The sequence below is a fragment of the Conger conger genome, chromosome 7 (genome assembly GCF_963514075.1).
Source record: "Conger conger chromosome 7, fConCon1.1, whole genome shotgun sequence".
NCBI lineage: Eukaryota > Metazoa > Chordata > Actinopteri > Anguilliformes > Congridae > Conger > Conger conger.
In genome coordinates this window covers 14,509,405-14,524,678 of record NC_083766.1, presented here as the reverse complement: position 1 = coordinate 14,524,678, position 15,274 = coordinate 14,509,405, and the positions used below count along the sequence as shown (strand labels likewise).

Here is a 15,274-nt window from a genome sequence, read left to right as displayed (position 1 = left end):
TCTAAACAGGCATTTCAAAATGCAGTTTAATCCATCAACAACCCCTCAAGCCTTCATTAACAGTCATTAAAGCCGCATAGCAGCCAGTTCTGTTGCAATCCCGTCTCGGGCATGTGGTGATGTGTGTAGCTTGCGATCATATCATGTTTTATGTAAATTGCCGCTGATGAGCATGAGTACCGGGCGGCCGCCAATGCGCATTGCACTTCATTTCTCCAGGGTGTTATGTGAGCACTCAGTCATGCCTGTACAAGCTCTTTCAACACCGGGTTTAAAAATCTTTTCTTCGTGCCAAGCTTGTACTTTTAAGAATCGTCTATTACTTGAACCAGATTCATAAACATTCTTTCATTCCTAAAATTTTGACCTTTAATTTCAGCTCCTAAATGTGTTTCTTTCCAAAAATGTAATCGAAAGATCACTGCCTCCTGCCCCCGGTCATGTTCGCCTTCCAACCTGGAGCACAGTGTAACTAGTGTAGGCTAGATAATGCAGATCGGTGGCCATTACTAACTACTGGCTGTTCACATACTGTATGTATGTCAGGTTCAAGTTTAAAGGATGGGGTTTGCCTGAGGGCAGTTCTGTACCGTTCCTGCGGTGCTTGGGGGTGTTTTGTTCTCCCTCCCCCTCCCCTTATTGGAGGCCATGTTAGAGGAATGTGCCAGCTAGAGGCCCTGTTTGGCACTCTGGAAGGGGACAAGGGTGACAGGGTTTGCTGACTGAGAGACTCCTTGAATACCTTATCCCCAAGATATTTGCTTATTTATTAATAAAAATATCAATATAAAGATCCTATAAAAGCAGATCAATTGACAATATTTATGATTGTGCAAAATAGAAAGAATCTCTTTTTTCCTTGGATGCCTTCAGCAACCCCAATATTCAGACACCACGTAGCAATGACTTTGTTGGCCGAACTGCATTTGCTGCTTTTGCATTTACAAGTAAAACTGCCACAGCTGTACAGCATGTAGCCAGCTTCTCACTTTACCTTTTATTTTCCCCTTTTTATCCTACTTCTCAAGCTTCTTTGATGGTTGTATGTCCATGATAATTGTGTTATTATGCAAATTGTATTTCTTCTGGGATGGAAGATAACCGTGCATGTTTGACTGTGTCTAGTACAGCTAGCATGAGTCCAGGTCCTCTCCTGCTGAGGGATGAATGGGTGTGGTTCTTATCACATTCCCAGACCTAAGATTAGGAATGGGCCTGTAGATGGCTTGTTTGAGTTATCTACAGCACAGACGGGGATTAGCAAGGTACTCCTAGTGTGCAGTCCCGCCATGGGGCTGAGCCAGAAAAATATGCTTTCATTTCATGAAGACCGGTTGTCTTCTTGGTGTGCAGCTTGATTCCCCACTCATTCACTTGAAAGAATGAACTAGATTTCAGTTGTGTTCTGCTGTGGTTTGTGGATAGGCTTGTTACATGAGTGCCATTAAGTGACCTATGATGAAGGCCTAAACTACGAAATTGTGTTAAGGGATTTTCCAAATAAATTGCAGAAGGAAATAGCCATTCTGGTTCAACAAAGAATAAATTAGTCATGCAAGCCTTGGAAATACCCTTTCCCCCTATTTATATCTTCATATAATAAAAATGGTGGTATAAATATAGGTTCACACATTATACTTTATATAGACACCTGGAATTCTGACATTAACATGTGTTTCGTATCCAGATTGTGTATGACAGGGATCATCAAATCACTGTCTTCAAGGTCCGAGAACTGCTGGTTTTCCACCCTCCCTTTACCTGGGAGTCAGGTCTGGCCAGGTACTGGCCAATCAGTTGCAATTACCTTGGAGAAAACTAAATCAGGTCCAGATTTGGTTTTGAGGTCCAGATTTGATGATGGCTAGTATGTGATTTAGCTGGATTACACCTAGCATCAATATGCAGCTCCCCTGTCACATTGAGATCCTATGTCACTTCCACCTCAAACAATCACCCATGTGACGTCCTTCTGGGGGGACCATGAGCCCCTTGAAATATATTGTAACTGACTTGCTGTAGGCTAGCTAATGTTACAGTGTTAAAAAAGGGTCCCTTGAAAAATAGTGGCAGCTGTCTGAGAAGCTACACAAACAGGTTTCTTTCTGATTAAGTATTTGTTGCATGTGAATTAAAATGCATTTGCATTTACACTTATGTTCAATGTGGTCACAATGTGTTCCTAACCACCTCTGGATCACAATCCGTCCTCAGTGTGTCTTCAGTGCATTTCTGCCTGTATTTCTATGTGGTCAGGTGCTGTCCGGTCGCAATCCGATCACTAGAGATGCAGGTTAATGGCCAGTGGAAAGCGGGTCATCAATGTATGGAAGAGCCATCACTCAGGAAACACCTATCCTTCCCTTCACCCTGATTCCCATTCCCCTCTTCCACATCTTATCCTTCTATCCTATATCCCCCTCTCTGATTTACGAGTTTAGGCCTATTTCATTTCCACTCATTGTACAATAATTTGCTCTGGATAAAAGTGTCTATTAAATGCCTAAAATGTAATGTAATGTATAAATGCCACTCTGTGTGTGTGCTCCTGCATGCATACATACATGTGCACACGTGTGTATGTGTGTCTATGTGTGCTACTATCAGATATATGCTGCTACGATCATAATCAGTATTTTTGCTGTCTACTGCATGTTCAGCATATAACTACAGTTCAGTAAACGGTACAGCATTATTGGAGAGACAAAAACCAGTAGGCTATGGAAGAGGTTTTCAGGTTGTCTTTCAGCACAAATTATTTGGTTGTTGATTGAAAGGAAAGGGCAAAAAATCCAAGACTGGATTTTGACACCCCCGCTCTAGGTGAAGTGGTACAGCCTTGTGGGTGGGGGGTGTGTCCATGGTGGGACATTTGTTCACAAGGAACCAGATGGTCTTCAGTATGAACGGGGTCAGAAGGGGCAGGTTTTATTGCGCTGCTACAGTATCCCTTGCCAAGGAGGGCAACTATAGCCCCTCACATAGTTCTGTTCAGGAAATCCCTTTCTCTCTGGGAAATGTTCCAGTCAGACCTGAGGACTTTTCCTTTGGACTTTTGTTGGCTATGTCCCACCTTGGGATCTGTGAGGCTCTTGGACTCTACCAGGGTGGCCTTTCTGTTGACTTGGGCTTCAATGCCTCGTTATCAATGAGCAGTCAGGATAATTTTGAGATGCTGCTTGGCAGAAATGGTAAGTCTGTGCTGCACAAGATCACTTTTTATTGAGTTTACAAATAACTCCTTTGCTTTTTCAAAAATAATGCATTTTCAGGTGCTTACTCAATACTTCTCGTGCAGACCTGTTTTTGTATTTGCAAACTGTCATATGAGAACGTTGAGAACCTTTTTACCCCAGCCATACACGGTGAATTGGATACATTTCCGGCACTTAGAGTAATTGTTCAATATTACTTGTAATCCATCAGTATAATTATTTATAAATGCATTTATCAAATGAGTTAAACTAATGATTGTAAATATATCATTGTGTTTTTGGATATGCTATTGCCTAAATTCTAAGATGAATACATCTTCTAGTTTATATTTTAATGTATTGTGTTTATTTATTTTCAAAGAATAATTTAACTCAATTTAAGTATTGAGTACGTTCATGCCTTTTTTTTCTGAGAATCCAGTCAATTAGAAGTGCACATTCAGCTAATTATTGGTGCACAATTAAAACAAAATGGAAAAAATCTCTCTTACTGACTTGCATGAATTTGGTCAGTTGTGAAAGATAAAATCGGGAAATTGAGTGATTATGCTGTACTTGCACTGCTTGACAGTTTGAATGGGTGGAACACTTTCATGCTTTAGTACACTGAAGATAAATTTAATTGCGGTAACCTTCTCTACCTTGTTAATGACTGGTTCTCTGCTGCATGCCTTGGTGTGAGGAATTTGGTGCCATTTAGTGCTCTCCCCGTGACACCAGAGCATTGGCCAGCTTGTGACACAGAGCTCTAGCTAAAGCCATCAGCTGTACCAAGAACAGGTAACCTTTGACCCGTGCCGGCTGCCTAGCTCTCCGGTATGACAGCACAGGCACGGTATTGCATGGGTTTTGATTGAACAATAATGTACAGTAGAACCGTGGGGGTGGGGTTTTGAACTTACGCACGTCAATGGTCCATATTATAGCAGGGCCAGAATCCCATTGGTCAGCCGGTGTGAGACAATGGCACCCATACAGCCAACATGAACAAAACACTTTATTCACTGTGGGGTGGAAAGAGCAATGGGAGGCCAGGGTTTTGCTCTTGGGGGCAAGGTGTTGGGTTAAATTTGCTCCCCCATATAGAGTTGCCTAATTCTGCCCAGTTACTCATATAGTGTTCTTTTCTTATAGTTTAGCATGAGCATATGAGATTTTTCCATGTCGCCTGTTGCTTAGAAGGGAAACTTCGGGAGTCTATTTTTAACTCGGGTGAAGATGTGGAAAGAGCTAAAGTGGAATGCAGGATAGAATAATGCTCTGTAGAGACCGAGAATCTCCGAACCACGGCTCAAAATTGGGGTGGAAAAAACACTCTCCAACTGCCAAGAAACCTTTTGAAATTTTAAAGCAAGGAACACTCAAGCCACACTCATCTTTTCCATGAACCGCAGGCCAACCTTTCTGAAATGACAGGCTGTAGAGTGTGGGGCTTCTGTGGGCCTCTGCACTGGAGAGGGGGATCCAAATGAAGCAGAGCCACAAATAGAGCGCTCGTCCCACACCGCAAGAAGGGAACACTCAAAATGTTGCTCTCCCTGATGGGAACTTTGTAATGGAAATAGGCAAAACATGCGGTCGTAAAAAATGCGGAACCCAACAGGAAGCGCCGTCTTATAAACATCTCCCTTAGTGTCAACAGTCCCCCCTGGTGTTTGGGCTTTCCTGTACGGCATTAACGCGCACCCCCTTACCCGTTCCAGCCCGGCTCTGGCCGACCATCTGTTTGTCAGCTGGGGAGTTCAAACGCACCCCCTTCCCATAGCCACACCCTCAAAAACATGGCCGCATTTACATACAGACACAACAGTGATAAAATAAACAGACCTCGCCATACATATAGTGCCGGGGGGCGGGGGGGGGGGGTCAGAGGGGGAACTTTACATATATACTCATTGTTACCGACTTCCTCAAACTGGTAATCCTTGGGCCGGGTTTTACTGTGGTGAAAATGTACAGAGCTAATGGAAATATTGACTGAGGCCCAGTGTCCCCAGACACACACTTAACTCAGCAATTACCTGGACTGTATGTCTGTATGTACTGTAATTGTGTTACACGATTCCTTCGCTTATTGTTCAATCTTGAAATCCATTTCTCATCAAAAGGAAATGCATTGCTCTTCTGCTGTGAGTAATATGATTTGCCCTGATTCTTCTGGTTGATGGTTCTACGCTGAATCCTGAGCCACCCTTCTCTTTCCCTGCTAGCTTGAGCAGTGATTTGCTCTTGGACACTATGACGGGTTAGCTTTTCTGGCCGAGGTCTAACTCCCAGCTGATGGTACGGGGGCAGCAGTGCCTGGTTGGGGTCTAACCCACTGAGCTGTCCTGCTGGCTGTAGGCGGCTGGGGTTCACCAAGGCTTTAAATACCCAGCTCATGGGACGGAGAGATAACCGACAGCAGCTGCCCCAAGAGAGGGAAAGCCAGCTGGTGGCCCTGCACCAGCTCCAAAGCCAGTGACTAGACAAGCGGCCATACTGCATGCCAAAGGGTCAAGTAAAGGTGGCTAAATCTTAGAAGGGAACAGGATTAGATTTATTTCCTTGATGATGATGATGATGACGGTCATGATGTTGTTATTGTATTCCATTCTGTACTGATATAATCAACTCCTAGCATTTGATTTTGGAGTATACGAAAAGCTTGAGAAGTAAAATAGATAATGTGCATATTTTTTTGTGTATTTTTTTCCCCATCTGAATATATAATGTTCAATTCACAAGCTATGTACAAGATTGCTCAAATATAACCAAACCGACGGATAGACATCATTGTATAACCTTGCGTCTTCCATGTTGCCCCTTCTCAATTTTAAGCGACAAAATAAGGTAATTTAATAATAATAATAATTATTATTATTATTTGTTATTTAGCTGACTCTTTCATCCAAAGTGACTTACAGTTAATTAAATTAAGCGGGGCACAATCCCCCTGGAGCAATTTGGGGTTAAAGGCCTTGGTCAAGGGCCCAACAGCTGTGCCAATCATAATGTGGCTACACCCAGGCTTGAACCACCAACCTTCCAGGTCCAAACTTTTACCTACAGGCTTCCCCAATACACAAATTTTGCTGCTCACATCCAGAATCACTTGCATTGTAGGATAACATGAGCATTATGGTCTACGTGAAGTCTAATTCCAAAATGTATGTTGGAACATGAATAGCAATGCAGATAGTGTTAAATTATTTTGCGTTATTGTCTAATTCTGCAGCTTTGCTTATCTGTAATTACTGTTCTGATAGGGATAATGTAAACAAATTAATTTCAATTTAGGCTGTTTATGGATTATTTAGACAAGGTTTTAAGAGGTATTGTTGATGTTATCACCTTAGAATACTGGTGTCTTATTAATTGAATTAATTCAGTTTAGGTTTTGAATGCTTGGACTGTAATCCTCTATGGTCCACACAGTAACTAGACTTCGCTGTCTGGGTCATGGATTGACCTTGATTGTGCTAGTGGCAAAGTCTGCTTTGACTGTTTCACATTTGAACATGGAATGCAATGCAATGTGTTTATTTTTATTTATTTATATATATAAAGGGGCACTTTGTAGCTGCATTTTAAATAGCCAAAAAGTGACGTGGTCATTTAAATGCAAACTAAAAATAAAGCTGCAAGATGTATTTCATGATATATTTCACAGATTCAAGTGCGAGAAGGGGAAGGATTTGGAGTATTTTGATCACTAGCAAAAACTAAATGAAGAAGAGCTGATGCTTTTGTAGTTGCAGTGCATACCCCAGAGTACACACAATATTCACCTTCCTTCATACTTATATAATAACCGTAACATTTAATCCCACATGTCTAATCGTTGTTTGGCGTGTGTGTGCCACAGTGGTTTGTGTATAAAAAGACCTCCCGGGAGCCAGTTTGTCGCTGGGCATGGCGAAGGGGGTAAAGAGATATGTGTGGGTGTGGGGCAAGACGGAAATCCCCCCACCCCCATGCCCGGAAATAGCAGTCATAACTCCACCACATTTAAATATGCAGCGCTCACAAAGGACGAAAATAGAGGACAGTCAATTTCCCACCTCCATGTGACAGAAACCCATGCCTGCTCTGACAACAAACACATGCCACTTTCCGAGTTCAGCCAACTGAGACCAGCCTGCTCCGTTTTATTTGTAGTTTTGAGAATGTTAGGATTGGCAGGCAGCTCAAAGTTCCTCCCGAGCACACTGTCCTTTTTTCTGCTGAGAAAGAATAAGCAGTTTTGCTGGCTTAAAATATGGTGTTGAAGTCGCAGTTTAGCCATTTTGTATTCCATGCTGCTCCTTTGCGTGTACTCCAACCAAACCTGAAAGTGTACATTTAATCTAAGCCTCAGTTACTGACTGCATTCTACTGGTATGAAAACAGTCTGATGCAACTTTCACTGCAAAACATTTTGTTAACTTTTGTGTGGTGTCTTTTATTTAGCCTGCTGTCTGAATGATGTGAGTTACCAGTGTGAGTCTTCTTCACAAAAAGGTCCTGTCCATGAGGGATTCAGCTCTTGGTTTACAGTTCCCATACACGCTGTGGCCTTCTGCTTCTTGTAGGTTGGCCATCTTTGTCAGCTGACTTGAATTTCCTTCGCCCTTCATTTCTAACAGCTCATTTGATCAATTCTACCATTTCCACCTTAAGTCACTCATTTAAACAAGACAGCAGTGTTTCCTGGCACATAAATACAATGAAGTTATCTTTCCAGTCTACTGCATTTACTGAGCTTTGGAGAGACACTCTGGTTTGCTCTGCATTGGACTGGGTATAGTTACAGGGCTCAGGAGAATCTTGGGAAGATCCCTTACCTCTCATCAGGACTTCTTGGTAAGCATTGTGGAATTTAAAAAGACAGGGGGGAGATGCTAGAAGGAAAAAGGGAAACCAGCAAATTGGCCATCAGGGATGAAAAGGTCTATTATGGTGCAAACGTTTGATGCAACTCCTACATGGATCACCCAATACGCATGTGAATACTCTCAAAGCTGACTGTGGGCACTTTAACCTCACATTCATGGTTTTGTTTCATATCCACTGTGCTGAACTGCAGAGCCAAAAGAGGAGTTGTACCACTGTCCAAATACTTATGGACTGCACTGTGTGTTTGTTTGCTTTGTGAAAAGCCATGCAGGAAGACAGAGAATTGGCTTTGAGTATTCAGTTCCTTTATTTTTGAACTTTTATTCAGAATTTTCACATTGGGTGAGGGTACTGCATTGAACTGTGATCAGTTCTCAAGATGTGCCATTTAATAACAGTAGAGCCTATTATCCGTAGGGCTGAAGCAAACAATCTGGTTGGGTAATCTACTTAATTGCTTACTAAAACAGTTGATTTGAATTTTAATGCAATAGTTATTGGTATAATAATTTAAGATCCTAATCATTTCCCTGAGGTGTCTTTCAATGAATCAGCATTGCTGATCAGTTTTTGGGAAATAAAAAACACGGCTGTTGCAGATAAATTTGTTCTCTTCTCGGAAACAGTTTGCAAGACTGTAATAGAGTATTGTTCAGAACTTTCGTTGCGTCAGTAAACAGTTATTTGAAGAGTATTTTATAGATTACTCTTTATTTTAAGTCATTGGTAGAGTAACTGGTGGTAAAATAATCAGTATCTGCAGCCCTAACGATGCACTCCAATGGCAGTGTCCTCTGCAGATTCCCTGACCCACTTTTAGTCACCAGCTCTTGTCTTTCACATGCTTTAGCTGCAGGACAGGAAACTCACTGTAAATAAACTGAGCTGGGCCTAGGTTTATAATGACTTTATGTACTCTTGTAACACCTTTGCACATGTTGCTTTTAAACTTTTTTTTCTGTACAAATTAATAAAATGAAATGAAATGAAAACATGTATTCAAATAAACACCAGTCCTTATTAAATTCCAGGCAGCTCCTTGACTTTCTCTTTCTGTAGTGCATAATGCCATGGAAATGTATAGCCTACTTACTGACTCTACTTATTGACTGTACTTACAGGCATCAATGTAATGGGATTTGTGTGATTATCATGTAAGATAACATTTGTTTGGCCAAATGGTGCCTGACTATTAGCAAAGTAATTTCTACATGTGTCATTTCACACAGAGTAGGAACAACTCAGTAGCAGACAAAGCGCAAAGCTCTGCATGATGAGGGGTGTGCTGCTGACATTGCCCTAAAATGGAGCATCATTTTCTCCATGTTACTGTGCATGTGAGACCTTCAGTGCTCCAGTTGATACAGTGGAATACTCTTACCCACAGAAAGTGAGCCTGGTAAAGAAAGGTTTTCTGTGGCTTAGGGGGGCGGAAGGGAGTGGTGTGAACACGTCTGACATTTCAGCACGTGTTTGCTCACGTGCGTTGCCCACACTCATTGCAGATAACCTCGTAATTTCCAATCTCACCTTGTTCTAGTTGTGGTGCCATGCACTGAAGATCCGCACAGATCTTGCCCTTGAGCAAGGCCCTTAACCCTGCATTGCTCCAGGGGAGGTTTGTCTCCTGCTTAGTCTAATCAACTGTATGTCGCTTTGTATAAAAGCGTCAGCTAAATGACATGTAAATTACATGTTATGTAAAAAATGTAACCCCCCTGGCACAGGTCTCTTCCCATTGGCTGTGATATACAATGGGAGCAATAATTATTTGATCCCTTGCTGATTTTGTAGGTTTGCCCACTTACAAAGAATGGAACTGTGTAGAATTTTAAACATAGGTACATTTTAACATTGAGAGACAGAATATCACAAAATAATCCACAATAACAACATCATATGAATGTTATAAATTTATTATCGTATTTTTGCATGAAATAAGTATTTGATCCCCTACCAATCAGCAATAATTCTGGCTCCCACAGACCAGTTAGTTTTCCATTAAGAAGCACTCCTAATCTCAACTCATTACCCAAAATATAGCTGTATAAAAGACACCTGTCCACACAATCAATCACATTCCAACGTTTCCACCATGGGCAAGATAAAGGAGCTGTCTAAGGACATCAGGGACAAAATTGTAGACCTGCACAAGGCTGGGATGGGCTACAAGAAAATAAGCAAGCAGCTTGGTGAGAACTTAACAACTGTTGGAGCAATTATCAGAAAATGGAAGAAACACAAAGTCACCACCAATCTCCCTCGGTCTGGGGCTCCACGCAAGATCTCGCCTCGTGGGATATCAATGATCATGAGAAAGGTCAGGGATCAGCCCAGTACTACACAGGAGGAGCTTGTTAATGACCTGAAGGCAGTTGGGACCACAGTCACAAAGAGAACCATCAGTAACACACTACACCGTGAAGGATTAAAATCCTGCTGAGCGTGCAAGGTTCCTCTGCTGACGAAGGCACATGTACAGGCCCGTCTGAAGTTTGCCAAAGAACACCTGGATGATCCAGAGGAGGCTTGGGAGAAGGTGATGTGGTCAGATGAGACCAAAATAGAGCTATTTGGCATCAACTCGACTCGCTGTGTTTGGAGGAAGAGAAATGCTGAGTACAACCCCAAGAACACCATCCCCACTGTGAAGCATAGAGGTGGAAACCTTATGCTTTGGGGGTGTTTCTCAGCTAAGGGGACAGGACGACTTCACCGTATCGAGGGGAGGATGAATGGGGCCATGTACCAGGACATTTTGGGCGACAACCTCCTTCCCTCAGTGAGAGCACTGAATATGGGTTGTGGATGACAATGACCCAAAACATACGGCCAAGGCAACAAAGGAGTGGCTCAAAAAGAAGCATATTAAGGTCCTGGAGTGGCCTAGCCAGTCTCCAGACCTAAATCCCATTGAAAATCTGTGGAGGGAGCTGAAGCTTCGAGTTGCCAAGCGACAGCCTCGGAACCTTAAGGATTTGGAGAGGATCTGCAAAGAGGAGTGGACCAAAATCCCTCCCAAGATCTGTGCAAACCTGGTGAAAAACTACAACAAACGTCTGACCTCTGTGCTTGCCAACAAAGGTTTCTCCACCAAGTATTAAGTCGTATTGTTCTATGGATCAAATACTTATTTAATGTGAAAAAATTATATTAAATTAATCAAATTTATATGATGTTGTTATTGTGGATTATTTTGTGATATTCTGTCTCTCAATGTTAAAATGTACCTATGATTAAAATTCTACACAGTTCCATTCTTTGTAAGTGGGCAAACCTACAAAATCAGCAAGGGATCAAGTAATTATTGCTCCCACGGTATCTGTGGATATCTGGATTTTTTTATTTTACTTGTAACAATGTAACCGTTAAAATACAAAAACATTTTCTCCTCCCTCCCTCAATTTGGCCGTCTGTGCAGATCTTTTGTAGCTCTCTGGACATCACTCATGCCTCGCCTGCCAGATTATTGTCCTCCGAGTTTGTTAGGACAGCACCATCAATCACATGTTGTTTTATTTCCTTGTGGAGCAATAACCTGCAATGTTATTTCCTGGCGGAGTAAGGATGGGTAGTGCAGTTATTGAATCACTACACCTGTGAGGAAATACCTATTCTGCTACAATTTTTACCGCAATCCACTGTGCTCAGTTCTCAGGATGTGTCATTTAATAACAGATACAGTAAATTGTCAGAATGATGTCTACCCTGGCTGTGCTTCTGGGGACAATGGTTAGGAGGGCTGCAACAAACAGTCCAGATAATCTAGTTAATTGATCACAAAAAAAACAGATTTAAATTATGATGCAGTGGTTATTGGTATAATAATTTAAGATCCTAATCGTTTCCCTGTTGCCTCTGCCAGTGAATCAGCGGTACTGATCAGTTCTGGGGAAACAAGCAGAATAGCACGGCTGTTGCAGATAAATTTGTTCCGTTCTCTGGAGTTGTTTGCGAGACTGGAATGAAGCATTGTTCAGAACTTTCATTGTGTCTATGTTCTGTTATTCGAAAAAGTGTTTTTATAGTTTTTCCTTATTTGAAGTAATCGGTAGAGTAACTGGTGATAAAATAGTCATTGACATTCTCTTTCTGTGATGCACGGTAGAGACGGGCAGGGGACTGGCAATTTCATACAGCCTGTTTAAAATGCTGTTCTTCAAGCCAGAGAATGAATAGGCTACACATTTTTCTGAGGAACATAAACTTTAATATGGTATTAAAGATGTCAGCATTGAAATTCCTGAAGAGTCACCTTATGACTCCAATCTCATGCTCATCTCTTAGACTGTTTGAGGGTGAATAGAAACCACATACAAAAGCTGTACCATACAATTCGGTTGAAATGACCAGTTGTGGGTAATGTTTCAAAATCCTTGACTACAGTTTTAAAAATGAGCCCATAATGATGTAAGGAAGGCTAGCTGTTTATGACATATGATGTGATTTTGTTTTCAGAACTTGAAGCTAAAGAAGCGTGTAACTGGCTACGGGCGGCTGGCTTTCCACAATATGCACAGCTTTACGAAGGTAATGATACAGTTTTGGTGTCACTTTCAATATTAGTCAGCTTGCTGCTGAAGAAATACAATTATGAATAGGAAATAAGTAACATTGAACGGTAATGCTTCCATTACATTACATTACATTATTGGCATTTGTCAGATGCTCTTATCCAGAGCGACGTACAGTTGATTAGACTAAGCAGGAGACAATCCTCCCCTGGAGCAATGCAGGGTTAAGGGCCTTGCTCAAGGGCCCAACGGCTGTGCGGATCTTATTGTGGCTACACCGGGATTAGAACCACCGACCTTGCATGTCCCAGTCATTTATCTTAACCACTAGGCTACAGGCCGCTTCCATTTTTAAAGACATGAAGAGATGTCAGTGATGGCTTTTGATTAATTGTTACAAAGACGGACCAAAAGTTATTCCTATGTTATTGTGTTGTTAACGCCACACAGTGTGTATGGTTCCCCTTAATTCTATATCTTCACCTTCCCTTGAGGTTTGTGTTGATTCATATTAGAACTGAATAAAACTGTGTCAAACACGTTCATTTTCCTGAGCGTACTGTGTGACTAATGTTCCTTCTTTGTAATGCTGTTAATTAGCAGACTTTTATAGTACGAGGTTTCATTGAGCCACTTGTTCCCACCGTTAAGATGATGGTGGGTGAAGCCAAATAAACGGGCACGAGTTGCTAATGATTGCAGGCTTGAAAATGGAAGTAATTTGAGAATCCGTTTGTGATTTGCAGCTTAATAATGAGCATTTCCAGGATGATAATGAACCTGCTACCCCTTTTTCTGAAGGCTAATGTTCTTTGAAAAAGTGAAAAGCATCTAGCCTAATTGCATTTTTATTATGCGCTTCAGTGTCACATGCACCCAATTTGCTTCAATAATAAAGACCGTGAAGACAATGGATTGGTAAGTTGCGTGCTATGCTCATGTGCACTGGCTTTAGCCCTTGAAATGAGACTGTGTGCAGGAGTGATGAAGTCCAGCTCAAAAGATAGCCAACAAACCCAACTAATCAATGGAATGGTTTCATTATACCTCCATTAAGTCATACAACCATAAATGTTCTAGGCATTGTTCAGAAATTTTATCTCTTTTGTTTCTGAAAAAATCAGATTGTCTGATCTCATCCCTCGCAGAACTTTTTCTGTGATTGGATATCTTCAGGTCAAAATCAGTGGCAGTAGGAACCATTTGCACGCAAGCTAACATTAAACTTGGTCAAAATGCCAAATGCGAAACAGTAAAGTATGACGTATAATTTAAAAACAATTAAATTGTCATTTATTGTAATTTTTGCCATTGCAATAAAAGTATAAAAGCTTCATTTTGGCATCGGCAAAATCTAAACAATACCTGTCCCTGCTCATAGGAATGTGTGAAACCAGAATAGGCGTGTCTAAAACTAATTCAAAATGGTTCCCCTAAATTCCTCTTGTTTTAAATCCCACTATCTAGCTGTTGATCTGTATTGAACATTCGACTCTTACACATTGAATTATAATCCCAAATAATGCCCCTCCATCATAACACTTGCATGTTTTTGTTTCACAGATGCTCTGTTTCCTATTGATATACCCTCTGTGAAAAAAGACCATGACTTTCTGGACAGGGACTCACTGAAATCACTTTGCAGGTAAGATTTGATCAGGAGCCTTGAAGTGCATTAAGCAATCCAACACAAGCCCCAACACAAAGAGTGGAATTCTTAGATATATTCTCAGTCTCTTTGAATTGCTTGAACTGAAGCTCAATGAACCTGTTAATCATTTTTGAATGTTCCACAGAATAGAGATATCTCCCAGCTGAATGAGTTTTAAAATGTAAATATGGCTTTATGACTTAATAATCCGTTTGAAATGAGGTCCTGATTATGATCCATAGTTGTCCTCATATGGGTATAGTCAGGGGTCGGGTCAGTTTTATTTGTACAGCACTTGTTTGTATGATACAGAAAACTATCACAAATATGCTTTACAGAGTAATATAAGGGCAAAAAAGGCACATAACCCCCAAATAGCAAGCACAACCTCCTCTGTGGGGGTGAAACCCCCTCAATTGGTGGGGAGGAGGGCAGCCTGTTGTGACTAAGATTCCAGTAATATATAAGCTTAGAGGTGGCAGCTGATATCCCCTGATAGTCAGGGGAGACTACACATTTGCATTCTTGCAAATAGATAACGGAGGCTATGTCTAAATAATTGAGGAGAAAACTTTTACTGTGGAGAAAACTTTTAATGTATTTTTTCTTTTCAGAAGCTCCATCAAAACTTTACACCTTTTAAAATGAACATGTTCCTTGCCAACCTGCTAATGGCAAGGAACTGCTGCTCTTCTGTTGCTCCTACGCAAATAGGCTTTCATCTTCCATTACTTTTGTTCGCAAGCTAACAACTTATTTCAGCGCCCACAAAATACGCCCCCACATATTTGATCCTAACTGAACCATCTGAACTGAATGAAGGTCTCTGAACACACTGATTGGGTTGTATAAAAGTAAAGGGGGAAAAATGTGAATGGCATACACCACATTTAGTTAAATATTGTCCCTTTGATATAGTAGGGAATGTACGGAATTTGGGCTTTTATGATGTGTGAGTGACGCAGGCTTCACAGAAAGCCTACTGTATCTGCGCACTGTCACTGTGGACCTTTTATCTTTGATGAGGACCATGTTCG

At 41.3% G+C, this 15,274-nt stretch overlaps 1 protein-coding gene across 3 annotated transcripts in view; it reads left to right on the top strand.

Annotated features, from left to right (window-relative positions):
* The window catches only part of LOC133132811 (stAR-related lipid transfer protein 13-like), a 53,181-nt gene that overhangs the window by 23,799 nt on the left and 14,108 nt on the right, over window positions 1-15,274 (top strand). For all 3 annotated transcript variants that reach the window (XM_061248563.1, XM_061248562.1, XM_061248561.1), the window contains 2 exons: window positions 12,531-12,602; window positions 14,150-14,231. Coding sequence is in view for 2 of the 3 variants with exons in the window: in XM_061248562.1 (XP_061104546.1) it covers window positions 12,531-12,602; window positions 14,150-14,231 (154 nt within the window). In the remaining variant the exon portion in view is untranslated. The remainder of the gene's footprint in view (window positions 1-12,530; window positions 12,603-14,149; window positions 14,232-15,274) is intronic.